This window comes from Delphinapterus leucas, chromosome 6 (genome assembly GCF_059928025.1).
Source record: "Delphinapterus leucas isolate spDelLeu-1000000601 "Yukka" chromosome 6, BTC_Dleu_Yukka2, whole genome shotgun sequence".
Classification (NCBI taxonomy): Eukaryota; Metazoa; Chordata; class Mammalia; order Artiodactyla; family Monodontidae; genus Delphinapterus; species Delphinapterus leucas.
In genome coordinates, this window is record NC_143134.1 from 91152282 (window position 1) to 91171930 (window position 19649).

The 19649-nt window shown below is 41.5% G+C and overlaps 1 protein-coding gene across 4 annotated transcripts in view; it reads right to left on the reverse strand.

Annotated features, from left to right (window-relative positions):
- Nucleotides 1-14172, reverse strand: part of XPA (XPA, DNA damage recognition and repair factor) — a 56953-nt gene extending 42781 nt beyond the window's left edge. For 2 of the 4 annotated variants that reach the window (XR_016393449.1, XM_022600067.3), the window contains exons 1-2: nucleotides 13309-13534; nucleotides 8952-9062 (exon numbers count right to left, since the gene is read on the reverse strand). Coding sequence is in view for 2 of the 4 variants with exons in the window: in XM_022600067.3 (XP_022455775.1) it covers nucleotides 8952-9062; nucleotides 13309-13480 (283 nt within the window). In the remaining 2 variants the exon portion in view is untranslated. The other 2 variants (XR_016393450.1, XM_089912584.1) reach the window with 2 other exon arrangements.
- Nucleotides 14173-19649: the final 5477 nt, after the last annotated feature.

Below are 19649 nucleotides of genomic sequence, written 5' to 3' on the forward strand. Positions count from 1 at the left end.
GACTGGAGAACACTTATACCACAGAAGTCCACCCACTGGAGTGAAGGTTCTGAGCCCCACGTCAGGCTTCCCAACCTGGGGGTCCGGCAACAGGAGGAGGAACTCCTAGAGAATCAGACTTTGAAGCCTAGTGGGAATTGACTGCATGACTTCAACAGGACTGGGGGAAACAGACACTCCACTCCTGGAGGGCACACACAAAGTAGTGTGCACATCAGGACCCAGGGAGAAGGAGCAGTGACCCCATAGGAGACTGAACCAGACCTACCTGCTAGTGTTGGAGGGTCTCCTGCAGAGGCGGGGGGGGGGGCGCGCGTGGCTGTGGCTCCCCGTGGGGACAAAGACACGGGCAGCAGAAGTTCTGGGAAGTACTCCTTGGTGTGAGCCCTCCCAGAGTCTGTCATTAGCCTCACCAAAGAGCCCGGGTAGGCTCCACTGTTGGGTTGCCTCAGGACAAACAACCAACAGGGAGGGAACCCAGCCCCACCCATAAACCATGAAGTGGATTAAAGTTTTACTGAGCTCTGCCCACCAGAGCAACAGTCAGCTCTACCCACCACCAGTCCCTCCCATCAGGAAGCTTGCACAAGCCTCTTAGATAGCCTTATCCACCAGAGGGCAGACAGCAGAAGCAAGAAGAACTACAATCCTGCAGCCTGTGGAACAAAAACCACATTCACAGAAAGATAGACAAGATGAAAAGGCAGAGGGCTATGTACCAGATGAAGGAACAAGATAAAACCCCAGAAAAGCAACTAAATGAAGTGGAGATAGGCAACCTTCTAGAAAAAGAATTCTGAATAATGATAGTGAAGATGATCCAGGACCTCGGAAAAAGAATGGAGGCAAAGATCGAGAAGATGCAAGAAGTTAAATAAAGACCTAGAAGAATTAAAGAACAAACAAACAGAGATGAACAATACAATAACTGAAATGAAAAATACACTAGAAGGAATCAACAGCAGAATAACTGAGGCAGAAGAACGGATAAGTGACCTAGAAGACAGAATGGTGGAATTCACTGCTGCAGAACAGAATAAAGAGAAAAGAATGAAAAGAAATGAAGACAGCCTAAGAGACCTCTGGGACAACATTAAACGCAACAACATTCGCATTATAGGGGTCCCAGAAGGAGAAGAGAGAAAGGACCCGAGAAAATATTTGAAGAGATTATAGTTGAAAATTTCCCTAACATGGGAAAGGAAATAGCTACCCAAGTCCAGGAAGCACAGCGAGTCCCATACAGGATAAACCCAAGGAGAAACAGGTCGAGACACATAGTAATCAAATTGGCAAAAATTAAAGACAAAGAAAAATTACTGAAAGCAGCAAGGGAAAAATGACAAATAACATACAAGGGAACTCCCAGAAGGTTAACAGCTGATTTCTCACCAGAAACTCTACAAGCCAGAAGGGAGTGACATGATATACTTAAAATGATGAAAGGGAAGAACATACAACCAAGATTACTCTACCTGGCAAGGATCTCATTCAGATTCAATGGAGAAATCAAAAGTTTTACAGACAAGCAAAAGCTAAGAGAATTCAGCACCACCAAACCAGCTCTACAACGAATGCTAAAGGAACTTCTCTAAGTGGGAAACACAGGAGAAGAAAAGGACCTACAAAAACAAACCCAAAACAATTAAGAAAATGGTCAAAGGAACATACATATCAATAATTACCTTAAACGTGAATGGATTAAATGCTCCAACCAAAAGACACAGGCTTGCTGAATGGATACAAAAACAAGACCCATATATACGCTGTCTACAAGAGACCCACTTCAGACCTAGGCACACATACAGACTAAAAGTGAGAGGATGGAAAAAGATATTCCATGCAAATGGAAATCAAAAGAAAGCTAGAGTAGCAATACTCATATCAGATAAAATACTTTAAAATAAAGAATGTTACAAGAGACAAGGAAGGACACTACATAATGATCAAGGGATCAATCCAAGAAGATATAAGAATTATAAATATATATGCACCCAACATAGGAGCACCTCAATACATAAGACAACTGCTAACCACTATAAAAGAGGAAATCGACAGTAACACAATAATAGTGGGGGACTTTAACACCTCACTTACACCAATGGACAGATCATCCAAAATGAAAATAAATAAGGAAACAGAAGCTTTAAATGACACAATAGACCACATAGATTTAATTGATATTTATAGGACATTCCATCCAAAAACAGCAGATTACACTTTCTTCTCAAGTGCACACTGAACATTCTCCAGGATAGGTCACATCTTGAGCCTCGGTAAATTTAAGAAAACTGAAATCACATCAAGTATCTTTTCTGACCACAACGCTATGAGATGAGAAATGAATTACAGGGAAAAAAACATAAAAAACACAAACACATGGAGGCTAAACAATACGTTACTAAATAACCAAGAGATCACTGAAGAAATCAAAGAGGAAACCAAAATATACCTAGAGACAAATGACAATGATAACACGACGATCCAAAACCTATGGGATGCAGCAAAGGCAGTTCTAAGAGGGAAGTTTATAGCTATACAAGCCTACCTCAAGAAACAAGAAAAATCTCAAATAAACAATCTAACCTTACACCTAAAGGAACTAGAGAAAGAAGAACAAACAAAACCCAAAGTTAGCAGAAGGAAAGAAATCATAAAGATCAGAGCAGAAATAAATGAAATAGAAACAAAGAAAACAATAGCAAAGATCAATAAAACTAAAAGTTGGTTCTTTGAGAAGATAAACAAAATTGATAAACCATTAGCCAGACTCATCAAGAGGGAGAGGACTCAAATCAATAAAATTAGAAATGAAAAAGGAGAAGTTACAACAGACACTGCAGAAATACAAAGCATCCTAAGAGACTACTACAAGCAACTCTATGCCAGTAAAATGGACAACCTGGAAGAAATGGACGAATTCTTAGAAAGGAATAACCTTCCAAGACTGAACCAGGAAGAAACATTAAATATGAACAGAACAATCACAAGTAATGAAATTGAAACTGTGATTAAAAAACTTCCAACAAACAAATACCCAGGACCAGATGGCTTCATAGGTAAATTCTATCAAACATTTAGAGAAGAGCTAACCTAACACCCATCCTTCTCAAACTCTTCCAAAAAACTGCAGAGGAAGGACCACTCCCAAATTCATTCTATGAGGCCACCATCACCCTGATACCAAAACCAGACAAAGATACTACAAAAAAAAAAAATTACAGACCAATACCACTGCTAAATATAGATGCAAAAATCCTCAACAAAATACTAGCAAACAGAATCCAACAACACACTAAAAGGATCATACACCACAATCAAGTGGGATTTATCCCAGGGATGCAAGGATTCTTCAAAATACGCAATCAATCAACGTGATACACCATATTAACAAATTGAAGAAAAACCATATGATCATCTCAATAGATGCAGAAAAAGTTTTTGACAAAATTCAACACCCATTTATGATAAAAACTCTCCAGAAAGTGGGCATAGAGGGAAACTAACTCAACATAATAAAGGCCATATATGACAAACCCACAGCAAACATTCTGCATGGTGAAAAACTGAAAGCATTTCCTCTAAGATCAGGAACGAGACAAGGATGTCCACTCTCACCACTATTACTCAACACAGTTTTGGAACTCCTAGCCATGGAAATCAGAGAAGAAAAAGAAATAAAAGGAATACAAATTGGAAAAGAAGTAAAACTGTCACTGTTTGCAGATGACATGATACTATACATAGAGAATCCTAAAAATGCCACCAGAAAACTACTAGAGCTAATCAATGAATTTGGTAAAGTTGCAGGATACAAAATTAGGTAAAGTTGCAGGATACAAAATTAATGCACAGAAATCTCTTGCATTCCTATACACTAATGATGAAAAATCTGAAAGAGAAATTAAGGAAACACTCCCATTTACCATTGCAACAAAAAGAATAAAAAACCTAGGAATAAACCTACCTAGGGAGACAAAAGACATGTACGCAGAAAACTATAAGACACTGATGAAAGAAATTAAAGATGATACCAACAGATGAAGAGATATACCATGTTCTTGGATTGGAAGAATCAATATTGTGAAAATGACTATACTACTCAAAGCAATCTACAGATACAATGCAATCCCTATCAAATTACCAATGGCGGGCTTCCCTGGTGGCGCAGTGGTTGAGAGTCCGCCTGTTGATGCAGGGGACACGGGTTTGTGCCCCGGTCCGGGAGGATCCCACGTGCCACGGAGCAGCTGGACCCGTGAGCCATGGCCACTGAGCCTGCGCGTCCGGAGCCTGTGCTCCACAACGGGAGAGGCCACAACAGTGAGAGGCCCGCGTACCACAAAAAAAAAAAAGAAAAATTACCAATGGCATTTTTTATGGAACTAGAACAAATCATCTTACAATTTGTATGGAGACACAAAAAATCCCGAATAGCCAAAGCAGTCTTGAGGGGAAAAAAACGGAGCTGGAGGAATCAGACTCCCTGACTTCAGACTATACTACAAAGCTACAGTAATCAAGACAAGATGGTACTGGCACAAAAACAGAAACATAGATCAATGGAACAAGACAGAAAGCCCAGAGATAAACCCACGCACCTATGGTCAACTAATCTATAACAAAGGAGGCAAAGATATACAATGGAGAAAAGACAGTCTATTCAATAAGTGGTGCTGGGAAAACTGGACAGCTACATGTAAAAGAATGAAATTAGAACACTCCCTAACACCATACACAAAAATAAACTCAAAATGGATTCCAGACCTAAATGTAAGACCGGACACTATAAAACTCTTAGAGGAAAACATAGGAAGAACACTCTTTGACATAAATCACAGCAAGATCTTTTTTGATCCACCTCCTAGAGTAATGGAAATAAAAACAAAAACAAAGGGGACCTAATGAAACTCCAAAGCTTTTGCACAGCAAAGGAAACCATAAACAACACGAAAAGACAACCCTCAGAATGGGAGAAAATATTTGCAAATGAATCAACGGACAAAGGATTAATCTCCGAAATATATAAACAGCTCATGCAGCTCAATATTAAAGAAACAAACCCAATCCAAAAATGGGCAGAAGACCTAAATAGACATTTCTCCAAAGAAGATATACAGATGGCCAAGACGCACATGAAAAGCTGCTCAACATCACTAAGTATTAGAGAAATGCAAATCAAAACTACAATGAGGTTATCATCTCACACCAGTTAGAATGGGCATCATCAGAAAATCTACAAACAACAAATGCTGGAGAGGGCGTGGAGAAAAGGGAACCCTCTTGCACTGTTGGTGGGAATGTAAATTGATATAGCCACTATGGAGAACAGCATGGAGTTTCCTTAAAAAACTAAAAATAGAATTACCATAAGATCCAGCAATCTCACTACTGGGGATATACCCAGAGAAAACCATAATTCAAAAAGACACATGCACCCCAATGTTCACTGCAGCACTACTTACAATAGCCAGGTCATGGAAGCAACCTAAATGCTCATCGACAGACGGATGGATAAAGAAGTTGTGGTACATATATACAATGGAATATTACTCAGCCATAAAAAGGAACAAAATTGAGTCATTTGTTGAGACGTGGATGGATCTAGAGACTGTCACACAGAGTGAAGTAAGTCAGAAAGAGAAAAACAAATACCGTATATTAACGCATGTCTGTGGAACCTAGAAAAATGGTACAGATGAACCGGTTTGCAGGGCAGAAGTTGAGATACAGATGTAGAGAACAAACATATGGACACCAAGGGGGGAAAACCGCGGTGGGGTGGGGATGGTGGTGTGATGAACTGGGCGATTGGGACTGACATGTATACACGGATATGTATAAAATTGATGACTAATAAGAACCTGCAGTATAAAAAAACAAACAAACAAAAAACCAACTAATACTAAACTTTCTTTGGGTTATTTGTGTGGAAGTATGTTAATATAAATGTTTTAGACATTACCTGAAATTTCTAAAAATCTTATATGTTCTGGTATAATGTTATAAGTCATAATTCTAGTTATTACTTTAAAATGTATATCTCAGAAATAACTAAAAAAAAAGAAAAGAAAGAGCTCTTAAGCTGCACCAATTGTAAGTAACTTAAAACATTAAAAAAAAGAGTCCTAGGAAGCAGAAAAGCACAGAGAAGCAACCAGCCTCTTCTCCATAGGCATCTAGCTTTTTACCAAAGGAGAGGTTCCATTGCTCCCTGAGTCAAGAGTTGCAGAAGCTCCACCCCAACCCCCCTTTCTGAGATCTCCCTTGGCAGTGTCCTAATCCACGGGGCCCCTCTCCAGTATGTATGGAGACATCTAAACTTTTATAAACCTAGTGAAGCCCATTTCCTTTCCTTTTCAAGCCCTTTCATCATTGTGACTGTCTGAAATTCTGCCAAGGACAGAAATTAGTGTCTGACTCTAAAAAAAAAAAGTGATAGAAAATATTAATTACTCTCCCTGTTTTCTTCTACCCATAGAGGTCAACCACATAAAGTCATAAAAGTAGGCTCCTTGTGCAAAGGCACCTGCCCAAGGGGGCAAACAGGTGTCAAAATGCAGCCCATGACCACTTTTTAAGCCATGAGCCCTGGCCCAGGCTAAGTCAGCCCAGAGAAAGAGGGTCTTTTTCTAATTTCTCTCCCAAAGATGACACTGTGGAAGAGGTAATCAAGGATGTGACCACCGGTTAACCTGTGAGCTGGACCTGGGCAATCAGAGGCTCCTCACTCTCTCTTCTTCTCTCCTTGGGATGTACATTCTGCCCCATGTTCCCACCGTGGGAGCTGTTTCAAGGACACAGCCTTGAGAGCGTACGGTGTTGTTGAGACCATGTGGACTGAATATGCAACTGAACCCAGTGAAAGCTCATACATATACTTTAAGATTTGGCGGCGGGTGCAGAGATCTACTCAATTCACAGCCACCCAAGACAAGCCTCGTAAGAAAGTTCCCTTGCTTATTAAAACTGCCACCTACCAATCTGGAGTGCTCTGACTCTTTCTTTAGCCTCTCCCTGCTCTCCCTGTATGGGGCCAGCTTGCGAATAAGAGACACCTTTCCTAACCTGCACAAATTCATTACCAGAGTGCTAACTGCAAGCAGCAGCCCTACCGTCAATAACAGTATATGACACATGCCACATACATACCTCAGTCAAGCAGAAAGGCACTACAGTAGGTTCTCAATTAATGTTTGTTGCATGACCTGTTAAATGAACAGGGCTTTATAAGCCCGTGGTGGATTCAGGAATCTACAGAAAAACAGTTACAGTGAATCTTCATATCCATAGAATCATAAGGACTTTACAGGTCACTGAATTCAAGGCATTCCCTCCTGATACAGGGTTTTTCTACAATATCCTGCTCAAGTGGTCTCTCCATCTCTGAACCCCTCCAATGCTTTGCTATTTAGAGGCAGCACTCCACATGGTTTGGCTCACATGATGTATGTGCCAACACCCTATTTAGTGCAAAGTACAAGTTCATTATACTGGGTTGGAATCTCCCGCACTGTAACTGTTATCCACTGTTCCAATTCTCCCCTCCAGAGCAAATCACAGTAAGTATAATCTGTCTTCCACAGAGGAATACTTCTTGCATTTGCAGGCAGCTGAAGTGTTTCTAAGTTAAACGTATCCAGTTTTGACAACTGTTCCTCACATGCCAATTTCAATATTTCCATTTTGATCACCCTGTTTTGGACATATACACTTGTCAATAGCCCTCATAAAATATGGCACCCAATATATACAGTGGAATATTACTCAGTCATAAAAGAAACGAAACTGAGTTATTTGTAGTGAGGTATATGGACCTAGAGTCTGTGATACAGAGTGAAGTCAGTCAGAAGGAGAAAAACAAATACCATATGCTAACACATATATATGGAATCTAAAAAAAAAAAAAAAGGTTCTGAAGAACCTAAGGACAGGACAGGAATACAGACGCAGATGTAGAGAATGGACTTGAGGACACGGGGAGGGAGATGGGTAAGCTGGGACGAAGTGAGAGAGTGGAATGGACATATATACACTACCAAATGTAAAATAGATAGCTAGTGGGAAGCAGCCCATAGCACAGGGAGATCAGCTCGGTGCTTTGTGACCACCTAGAGGGGTGGGATAGGGAGGGTGGGAGGGAGATGCAAGAGGGAGGAGATATGGGGATATATGCATATATATAGCTGATTCACTTTGTTATAAAGCAGAAACTAACACACCATTGTAAAACAATTCCAATAAAGATGTTAAAAAAAAAAAAAAGGCACCCAAACTGAAAATAAGTATTTTAATCCTTCAGGTGTCAGCTTCTGAATAGTTTAGACACACACAGAAGAGAACAGGATTATTACCTACCTTGATGAATACACAACACTTCTAATGCTACAACCAAAACTGGAATAGCTTTTTTAAGCTGTTATATTCCACTACTGGCTTCAAACTTATGATCAAGTAAAACTATCTTTTTCAAAGAGTGTGGAAGTACCCTCATCCAGAGGATGCATGGATATAGATATATGTGATTTACCAAAACTTTAACCTTAGATAATAGTTATTTTATTATTCTTTTTATGCCAGACCTATCTTGTACTTTACAGACCACTTTTTTTCCTCTAAACATAAAGAAAAGACCTAAAGTTTATCTCTTGCATTCAAGTCCCTCATTTCAGCCTATCAACATACTTTTAAGTATTTATTCTATCAGCCTGCCTATTATAAAACAGAGAGCATCAACCCTAAGTACACAAATGACATGTTAAACGAATCATTGCCAAATTTGTTTCATTTTTAATCTACTAGCAAAACTGCCAAATTTTATCACTCTTATAAAGCCAACCTGCTCAGTGACTAGACTAAATGTGGCATTTTCTAGCATCACTTTGCAAAGAATTATGCATGTTACTCAAAATGACCAACCTAGGTATCTATTTTCTGAAAACACACTTTACCTGGTTGATGAACAACCTTTCCAGTTGTATGTTCTTCTTCCTCCTCCTCTTCCAGAATGAAGCCTCCTCCTGTGTCAATTATCTTCGGGGCTGCTTTTACATTAGCCATGCCTACAAAAAGTAAGAGTGGTCAACAAATGAACTAGGTAAGCCCTTATGTTCCCTTGTGCATAAACAGGAACTTTTAAAAATTTAATATATATCAAACAAGACAAGGATGTCCACTATTGCCACTTCTATTCAACATTATAATGAAGGTCCCAGCCACTGTACTACGGCAAGAAAACAAGACAAGCATAAAGGTTGGAAAGAATTAAAACAGTATTCACAGATGATGTGATTATGTATACAGAATATCCAAAAGAATCTACAATTAGAATTAAGAAATAATACCTAGGAACAGGTGTGTAAAACCTCTACACTGAAAACACCACTAAGAGAAATCTAAGTCAATTCTCCCCAGATTTACCTAAAGATCCAATGTGATTCCATTCAAAACCCCAGCAGTGGCGGGGGGGGGGGGTGGGAACGCATGTGTGTGTGTGCGCCCCCCCCACCCCCCCACCCCCCGCGCACAGGCACGCTCAGGAGGGGGACGAGTAATGGGAGCTGACAAGCTGACCTAACATTTACATGTAAATACAAAGAATACACAATAGCCAAGATAATCCTGAACAAAACTGGAGGATTTACACTACCAGATTTAAAGATTTACTACAAAGCTTCAGTAATTATGACAGTATAGTACCAAAACAAAGGGGCCAATGTATTGATAGTAGAAGAGAGAGCCCTGAAATAGACCTACACATATTTGGTCACTTAACTTACAGCAAAGGCTCCAAGACAATTCAGTGAGAAAAAGATAATATTTTCAATAAATGATGCTAGGATTTATGACAAAGGTACTACAAAACAGTGAGGAAAAGATGGTTATTTCAATAAATGAACTTTGACTCTACCTCATACAATATACACAAAACAATTTTTAAATGGATCATAGTCTTGAATGTAAAGGGTAAAAGGTAAAACAATAAAGCTTCTAGAAGAGAATATTGGAGAATAACTCAATGAACTTGAGGTATCCAAAAATTTCTTCAACATGACACAAACGTATTAACCGTAAGAGAAAAACTGCAAATTGAACTTGATTAAAACTAAGAACCTGGGCTTCCCTGGTGGCGCAGTGGTTGAGAGTCCGCCTGCCGATGCAGGGGACACGGGTTCGTGTCCCGGTCCGGGAAGATCCCACATGCCGCGGAGCGGCTGGGCCCGTGAGCCATGGTTGCTGAGCCTGCGCGTCCGGAGCCTGTGCTCCGCAACGGGAGAGGCCACAACGGTGAGAGGCCCGCGTACCGCAAAAAAAAAAAAAACTAAGAACTTCTATTCATCAAAAGACACCATTATGAGAGTAAAAAGACAAGATACAAATCGGGAGAAGCTATTTGCAATATGTATATCTGACAAAAGACTCATCCAGAATACGTAATGAAATCCTATAAACCAGTGAAAGACAAATAGCCCAACTTAAAAAAAGGGAAAAGACCTGAAGAGAAACTTCACAAGTGAAGATATGCAAACAGCTAGTAACCACATGAAAAAGGTCTCATCATCATAAGTAATTAGGAAAATACAAATTAAAACCATATTGAAATATCACCATTCCCACCAGAACACTCAAAATGAAGAAGACTGACAATACCAGGTGATGAGGGTGTGGAGCACCTGGGACTATCACACACGGCTGGTAAGATTTTAAATTCATATAATCATTGTTCGGCAATGCCTGCTCAAGTTAAAATATACATCTCCCCTATAACCCAGAATTCCATCTCTAGGCATGTACACAATAGAAATGAGTGCATATGTCTACCATAAGGCATATCAAAAATGGCCACAAATGTTTTCCTCATAACAGCCCCAAACTGGAAACAACCCAAATTTCCATCGAAAGGAAAATGGAAAAACTATGGTATAACAACCTAAAAGAGTACTACAGAACATATAAATGAACAAACTACCAACACATGCAACAACACGGATGAATCTCTCAGGTATTATGTTGAGCAAAAGAAGCCAGTTACTGTATGATTCCATTTATATGATGTTCAAAAACAGACAGTACTAATCAAATGGTCAGAATGATAGTTACTTCTGAGGGTGAATGGTTGACTAAGAACTGCCATTAGGGAAACTTCTAAGGTTCTGGAAGTGTCTGTACAGTATATTGATTGCTGTGGTATTGACATGAGTATTCACATAGGTAAAATTCAGATGAGTGCATTTTACATTAATGTATGAATGTTATAACTAATTTTTTAAGACAAATTTAGTAGGTATTATCTTGCTTAAGTCTAAACTCCCCTTCTCTGGCCTCAATTTATTAAATAAAGGAATTAGAGTATAAGCCTGTTTCTACAGGTAACAGCAATTCTCATATTCTACTACATTGTCTGTCCATCTCTCCACATCCCTTCATTCGACTGAGTGCTTTTATCTCCGTAATTCTGAAAAATAGTTAAGCATTCCACGAATATTTACTGACTGGATAGAAATCAATGACTGTATCAGAATATGATTTTGATTCCATGAATAGTGTAGCAAATGATTAGAATGATCATTCATGAGTGCAGTAAGAATTAAGAAGGGAAGCTGGAGTAATCAAGGCCATAATCTGAGCAGGATCCTGAACAATGGTAAATCATGCCAAAAACAAAGCCCAATTTCTTTCTACTGCTATGCCTTGCTTTTTCCCCAGGCCCTTAGCACTACTCTTAGCAACACATTCTACGCAAGTTCTTCTCAGTTTTTTCATGGCATGTCATAGCACACACAGAAAATGAAAACTGTACAGTACGCTGAAATAAAAGTACTACAAAGATTAAAAATCTCAGCACCTACCCAACTCTTGAAGCACAGCAGGTTGTATACAATGCTGTAACACAGTTCAGTTCTTTGGCAAATACTAAGAATTCTAACAAAATATTCATGCTACCTTGCTTTCCATTATCAGACATTTAGTTTAATCCACTTTATGCTCTATTTTGCACCCGTGTTCCACGGTCTTTTAGTACAGATCTAGAAACCTTTATGGAATAATGAATATGAATTAATCAATGCAGATGGACAACTTTTTGTCCTGACCCTAGAATGCTTCAAGTTGGGAAAGGAATAAAAGAAAACCACTATAAAGCAGAAAGGATGAGACCAGAACCATTAAAACTGGTTGCAATTTGCAGATTCAGTGTCAGTATGAATATCAAGACACACCGCTCGCTCTTTTCACTCTTCCTTACTTCTGGCTGATGAAAAAGGGTAGTGGATGACACAGCTCTGACCGTGCTCAACTGCTCACACAGTATGGATATAGGTTTAGGAACACCCGTGCTTCACATTATAGAGGTGGTCCTGAAGAACCACATGTCAACCAAACTGTATTTCCCTGAGGAAAATGATTAGTTGACCCCACTGGAGAATTACATGATAGACACATACATGATAGGCAAAGAGACAAATAAGCCGCCAAGGGCTGCCCTAAGAAAAAGGAAAGATGAAATCCAAACAAGAATAACAGCCTTTCTTTCTATGGGTGAGAGAGATGCCTAGTATAGCAGAGGCAGCTGGAGAGCAAGGAAAGGCCCCGAACCCAGGGTCAGGTGACCCGAGTTCTAGTCCTGATTAACCTTTGCACTTACTGGGATGCACCTGAGCAAACCCCCTTTCCTTTTCTGATCCTCAGTTACCACCTCAGTAAAACACGGATACCAAACCCTGTCCTAATTATTTCTCACAGGTTAGCTGCGAGAATCAAATCAGCCAATTTGAAAAACGTGAAGCACAACAGGTGCCACTCTGTTAGCACCACGAAGGCAGCAGCTAACGTCTGTTTGCTCCCAGCACGGAGCAAGCACTGCGCCGGTTACGGAATATGCACTCAATCACCCTGTGTTAAATGGATGAGTGAGGGAAGCTGGTGCAGGACCACTAGTTAAATGTGTTACAAGGTCTAAAAGCTTTACACAAAAACCACCCCTGGGACCGGTGGAAGCTGCAGGAAGAGAGCAGAAAGGGAGAACTGAGGCACTGGCTGGCATTTCCCGACGGCGAGGGCGGCTGCATTCCCAAGCTAAGGACCGCCCAGGAGCAGGGAGGAAAGTCCAGGGCTGGGAGTCAGGAGTCGCCCTGTGGCCTCGGACAGCCCGCTGTGACAAAGCCCGCTGAGCGGATCCCACCCCCACCCCCCGCACCTGGGACTATGGGAGGGTCTGCGCGGAAACACGAAGGGAGTGCACGCCACACCCAAGACGCTGCCCCTGGTCCGCAAGGAAAGAGAAGGGGCAGACGCCGCCCGGGCCCAAACCTCCGGTAGCCGCAGCCGCCGTCGCCGGGTAAGGCCGGGCCGCCAGCCGGGCCTGGCGCAGCATCAGCGCCCGCTGCCGCTTCCGCTCGATGCTCGCCCGCACCGCGGCAGATAGCTCCGCCGGCTGTTCTGAAACCGCCGGCTCAGACGAAGCTCCCCCAGCAGCCGCCATCTCCGTGCTCTCCCAAGGTCTGTGGCTCTAGCCCCGCGCACGCGCATTGGCTACCCGAAGCGTGCCCAAGACCCCGCCAGCCCCGACACCACCTCCGCGCCTGCTCCACGGCTCAGCCTCCGACAAGAAGAGAGCCTGCGCAATTTGAGAAGCACGTGGGAAAGGGAGGGGCGGCGGGCGGAGTCTGCGCACGCGTCGGCGCGGGGAATATTGGCCGGCTTGTAGCCCAGGGGGAGGGCCGTGGCGGAGATCGGTGATAGTCATCTTTAAAATAATAGTTTCGCTTGGTGGTTCAGAATATGGACTTTGGAGTCAGACTTGGGTTAAATCCTATCTCTGACACTTGCCATCTGCGTGACTTCAGCAAGTTATTTAACCTGAGTCCAGTTTCTTCAGTAGTAAAATGAGGATAATTACGGAACCACTTCCATGGTTGTTGGGAAGATTGGATGTAGCCTTTCAGCACAATGCCTGGCACATAAAAAGCTTTCAGAAATGATGGCAGGACTTCCCTTGCAGTCCAGAGGTTAAGACTCGGTGCTTCCAATGCAGGGGGCGCGAGTTCCAAACCTGGTTGGGGAACTAAGATCCCGCATGCCAGCAGCACAGACAAAAAATGTAAAATGAAATAATAAAATAAAATGGCAGCTAGTAGTAATAGTAGTGCCAATCAAGAGTGATCAATAGATGATTGGTCTGACTACTTACAACACCTGGCCTAGATTCGAAATGAGAGCGCCTGGGTTTAAACTCTCACTTGCTGTGACATCAGGCAAATGCAGCACCAGGTTCCCAAGGCTGGTATGCTTGAGCTCGGCTGTCTTCTTTTCCTTGGAATATTTCTTCAGTGTGGATGAGCTGCCACCAGGTAGACAGTGGGTTTGGATTTAGGCCAAATCCTGACTTCCCAAACGTGTGGCAAATGAAGCAAAAGAAACACTGCATGATTTTCTAAAAATATATGCTTTTTCTTTATTACAAATAAAACCTAACTGAAGCCAGAAAACATTAAGTTCTAATTACTACACATACCATTTGGGATTAGTTTTTAGAGCAAGCTGGCACACTGAGGTTTCCCACTAATATTCAATGATAAAAGTTTGAGAAGCACAAACTAGTGGCTCTAATCTATCAAATATATGTATATTTAAACTGGAGGACCTTATATAAAGCAGAGAAATGCTGAGCTCTTCTGGTTGAACTGGAGACAGAGACCTCAAGCCATCCCTACTCCCTTTCTCCTCAGATTCTTCTTGCTCCCCATCCATTGATCTTGTCCAGGTGATAAAATCTCAAATTCTATATGACACCTAAAGCACAAGCAAGAAAAGAAAAAATTAGAGAAATTTAACTTCATCAAAATGGAAAACTTTTGTTCATCAAAGGACACTATCAAGAAAATGAAAAGACAACTCACAGAATGGGAGAAAATATTTGGAAATCATAAACAGGTTTCCATGTTCCCTATCCAAAAGTAGAGCATTCCTAAGAAACCTTTTCTAAGCCAAAATGGCATAAAGCAAAGAAGCAATTACCTTAGGACACATCTTGCTAACGAATGCACATGCACAAAATAAATCGAGATAAAGCACAGATGCTCACAGACACAGTTCAAAGCTATGGCAGCTGGATGCTAAGATGCTGAGGGTAGTTCCCCGGGAAGGAGCTTGGTGGTGTCATTCTCTCAAAGCAAGCTGCCTCTATACTGCCTCATGCAAAACAAACTCGAACACTATTTTTGCTTTTCCCCTTTTCTCCTGAAAGCGGAAATCCTCTTCACATTTCTTTCTGTTAGCGAAAACAGGTACTAATGAAGGTCTTTTGTAAAAGCAAATTGAGATAAAGCAAACTTGAAAAGCGAGGGATACCTGTATCTGAAAAGGGAACTCTTACAACTAAATAACAAAAAGGCAAATAACAGTTTTTAAATGAGCTAAAGACTTAAATAGATATTTTTCTAAAGAAGATATACAAGTGGCCAAACAAGCACATGAAAAGAATTCATCACTAGTGAAATGCAAATGAAAAGCATCAGATCAAAAGTGAAGTGCGATACCATTTCACACCCATTACTATGACTAGAATTAAAAGGAAAAAAAAACAGAAAATAACAAGTGTTGGCAAGGACGTGGAGAAATTGGAATCCTCATACATTGCTAGTGGGAATGTAAAACAGTGCTGCCCATGGCAAACAGTTTGGCTATTCTCCAAAAAGTTAAACATATAGAATTACCATATAAGTCAGCAGTTTCACTCCCAGGTAGAATTCAAGTCCTGAAAGGTTGAAAACAGGTGTTCAAACAAAAACTTGCATACAAATGTTCATAGCAGCACTATTCACAATAACCAAAAGACTGGAACTACCCAAATGTCCATCAAATGATGAATGGATAAACAAAATGTGGCGTATCCAAACAAGGAATATAATTCAGCCATAAAAAGGAAGTACTGACACATGCTCCAACATGGATGAACCTTGAAACATTATAGGGACTTCTCTGGTGGCACAGTGCTTAAGAATCTGCCTGCAAATGCAGAGGACACGGGTTTGATCCCTGGTCCTGGAAGATCCCACATGCCGCAGAGCACCTAAGCCCGTGCACCACAACTACTGAGCCTGCGCATTAGAGCCCGCGTGTCACAACTACTGAAGCCGCCGCACCTACAGCCTGTGCTCCTCAACAAGAGAAGCCACCGCAATGAGAAGCCCGCGCACCGCAACGAAGAGTAGCCCCTGCTCGCCACAATTAGGGAAAGCCCACGCACAGCAACAAAGACCCAACACAGCCCAAAATAAATAAATAAATAAATTTGTTTTTAAAAAAAGAAAAGAAAACATTATACATTTCTTTGAAATGAAACATTTGAAATAAGCAAACCCATAGTAACAAAAAAGCAAATTAGTGGTTGCCAGGGACTGAGGGGAGATGGGACTGAGGGGAGAGGGAAATGAGAAGCGACTCCTTAATAAGTGTGGGACTTCCTTTTGGGGTAATGAAAATGTTCTGTTGTAACGGCTTCACAACACTGTGAATGTACTATGTGTTACTAATGGTCAATTTTATTTTATAATAAGGTTTTTAAAAATTCCAATTCTAACTGGGCCCAGGCAGGTAATGGAAGTTAATGAATCCATCCAGGTGTGGGGCTCTGGCAAACTGGAGTGTGAGGGCCCTGCTAAAGGAAAAGCTACTGCACAGCTCCAGTGGGTAGACAGAATTTGGGCCCATTGTTGCCAACTGCCCAATGTTTGAAGAAAAGTAACTACTTCTCAAATTGTAATGCACATACAAGTCACATGTTGATCTTGCTAAAATGAGCATTCTCATTCAGTAGGTCCATGGTGGGACTCGAGAATACGCATCTCTAATGAGCTCCCTGATGGGGCTGCAGCTCCACAAACCACAGATCCAATAGTAAGGGTCTGGCCTACAGGTTCTCAAACTTGGCTGCATGTTGGAAGCACCTGGGGAGCTTAAAAACCACAAACAGAGTTTGATATCATTATCATTGGTCAGAGGTGGGATCTGGGCATTAGGATTTTATAAAGCAACCTCTCCCCCACCCCCATGATTCTAATGGGCAGCAAACTTTGAGAGGCAGCACCCTTAAATGACCCCTCTAGACGCTACACAGCTCTAGGAGCATCTAAGGCTGTGCAATATTCCCACAGGACAAGGTAACAGTTCTCCCCCAACGTAAATTTTGACAATTAGCCACTAGAAACTCCTCCCCAGAAAAGCATTCCAAGCTTGAATATTGCAGGACATGGACCATAGCTCAGATGCTGCACCAGCCCTGGTATTTTGTTAACTCTTGACAAACTGTTGGATTTCCTTTTACCGGTAACTCCCTCTCCTTGGGCTTCCTGACCTTTGTTAGCAAGTTTCGTGTAATTGGGTCTGAATTGTTAGCTGAGGCCTCAACCAAGGTAAACCAAGACTCCTCCTTTAGAGAAAAGAGGAGTACATGCCCTGACCTGTGCGTCCCACACAGTGACAGAGGCTGCAGGGCTTGCCTGGAGCACAGGGGCATGAGTCATCTTGGTGGGGGCACAAAAGGAAAACAGGCAAGGAGAATAGACCAGTGGATGTGTTCTTGCTTCTTCCCATTCACAATGTCGGGAAAAACCTGCAACTACATCTATCTTCCTGCTTTGTACCTCTCACCTCCCAGACCAACTGTGATCCTGGCTGAAAGAGGGGTAATTAACAAAGCACAGGAAGAACTGAAAGCCCTTAATGGAGGCTGAAAAAGAGCAGGCAGGTAAGAATGGAAGCCAGGAAGGGGAATGAGAAACTTGGCAGTGTTTCCTGACAGGGCCTCCTCTCTGAGAGCATTTCTGGGGTTATTCATGCCTGAGATGACAGGATGTGAACATATTTGTCTTTATTATCTAGTAAATAGTACATGTGTGTGTCTTTCTTTTTTACTTTCATTTTTCCCCTGATTCCTGGGGCTTTACCCCCTTAATGTGGTTACTTTGAACATCGTTGGCATAAATTCACAATAGGAGAACATCTGTGGTAAGGAGCATGCCAAGGGGGGAAACTGTCTGGGACGAGGATGCAGCAACACAGAAATTAGCCCGATCCTGTAGACCTAAGCTGTATTGATTTAGTAACCAGGAAATGCAGTCTCTTTTGGCTGTGATTGACGCTCCTTCTGGAAAAACTTAGATTTCAACCTCCCTGAACTAAAAGATAAAGGGATTGAGGCAAAAACATCATATTGGAACCTTGATCAATAAAATGTGTGTGCAAAGGGATTTAGAAAACATCTTAAAGACTCACAAAAATTTTCTTTCCAGAAGCAATAAGAAGTAGGAGGGTCCAAACATTCAACTAAGGACAGGACCTAGGAAAAATGATTATCAGCACTGGAAGCCAAAATCCAGTCACCCACTGACCAGCAAGGGCAGATCTTCCCGACTCTGCATTCCCCAGGTCCTGAATGTGGCCCAAGGGACCTTGCTTCTTACTACTTCTTCCGGGAAACTTGCCTGTCTCCTTCCTCAGGCTCCTATGAACCTCGTGTGTGCTGGTGTTGTGGCTCTTCCACACCAGAGGTGATACCTACCTGCCGTCCTTAACTAGATTATCAGGTCCTCGAGAGCTGGGACCGTCTGGTTCATCCCAGTATCACCAGCACAATGTCTGGCACAGAGTAGCTGCTCATTAAATGTTTGTGGAATTAAATAAACAGAATGAATAATACTGAATAAACCTAGTCGGATGTCTCACCAGCACCGAAAACTCAGTGTCCAAAGCTGAACCTGACAACCACCTCAGCTCTGCTTATATACCTGTGGTGACAGGGAACACTCTACTTCAGAACAGCCTGCTCCATTGTTGTCTAGCTTTGGTCAGTGTTTTTTGCAATAATAATAATAATAGTAAACACTTATATGGTGCTTAGTATATGATATAGTAGGTGTTTTTAAGCATTTAAAATTTATTAATTAATCTAATTTTCATAACTACTCAATGAGTATATTCACTAGTGCCAGTTTATAGATGAGATAACTAAGGCACAGAGATGTTAAATAACTTGTTCAAGGTCAAGGTGACAGAGCTGAGTTCAACCAGGCACAGCCCAGCTCCAGTATCAATATTCTCAACCACTAAACTCTTAAATCTCGAAATTAGAATGTCTTCCTCTTACTTCTCCACTAGTATTTGTTCTGCCTGAGTTAATGCAGAGCTGGGATCAGAAACCAGATCCTTGTAATACCCTACATGCTAACCAAGTGGCTTGAAACAGACTGGACTGTCTTTGTCTTAAGCCTGATCTGAGAGTTATTATTGCCAGTCTTAGATAGGGCCAAGGGAGGATGAATGTGGTCCAGGGCTCATTCATTACATGGAACTCCAATCTACATAATGGGGTCATAATTTTGTGGTTCCCTGTTTTCTTACTATCCCCAATTGGGGTTTTTGTTTTCCTTTCAATTACCTTTATAAAAAGTGTGGTTGAAACTTTTATTCCAACTTTTTTATTGGCAAGTACTTCCTCTAATAGTTGGAGTTCTGTTGAATAGGTGAACTGTTTGTCACCAGATGTACTTGCTTTTACAGTTTTTATAATGCTTGGAAATTGGCTGAATGTCTCTGGCTTCCATCCCTTCTCTGGTCCCACTACTACTGGCCTAGTTTAGCCCCCATCATCT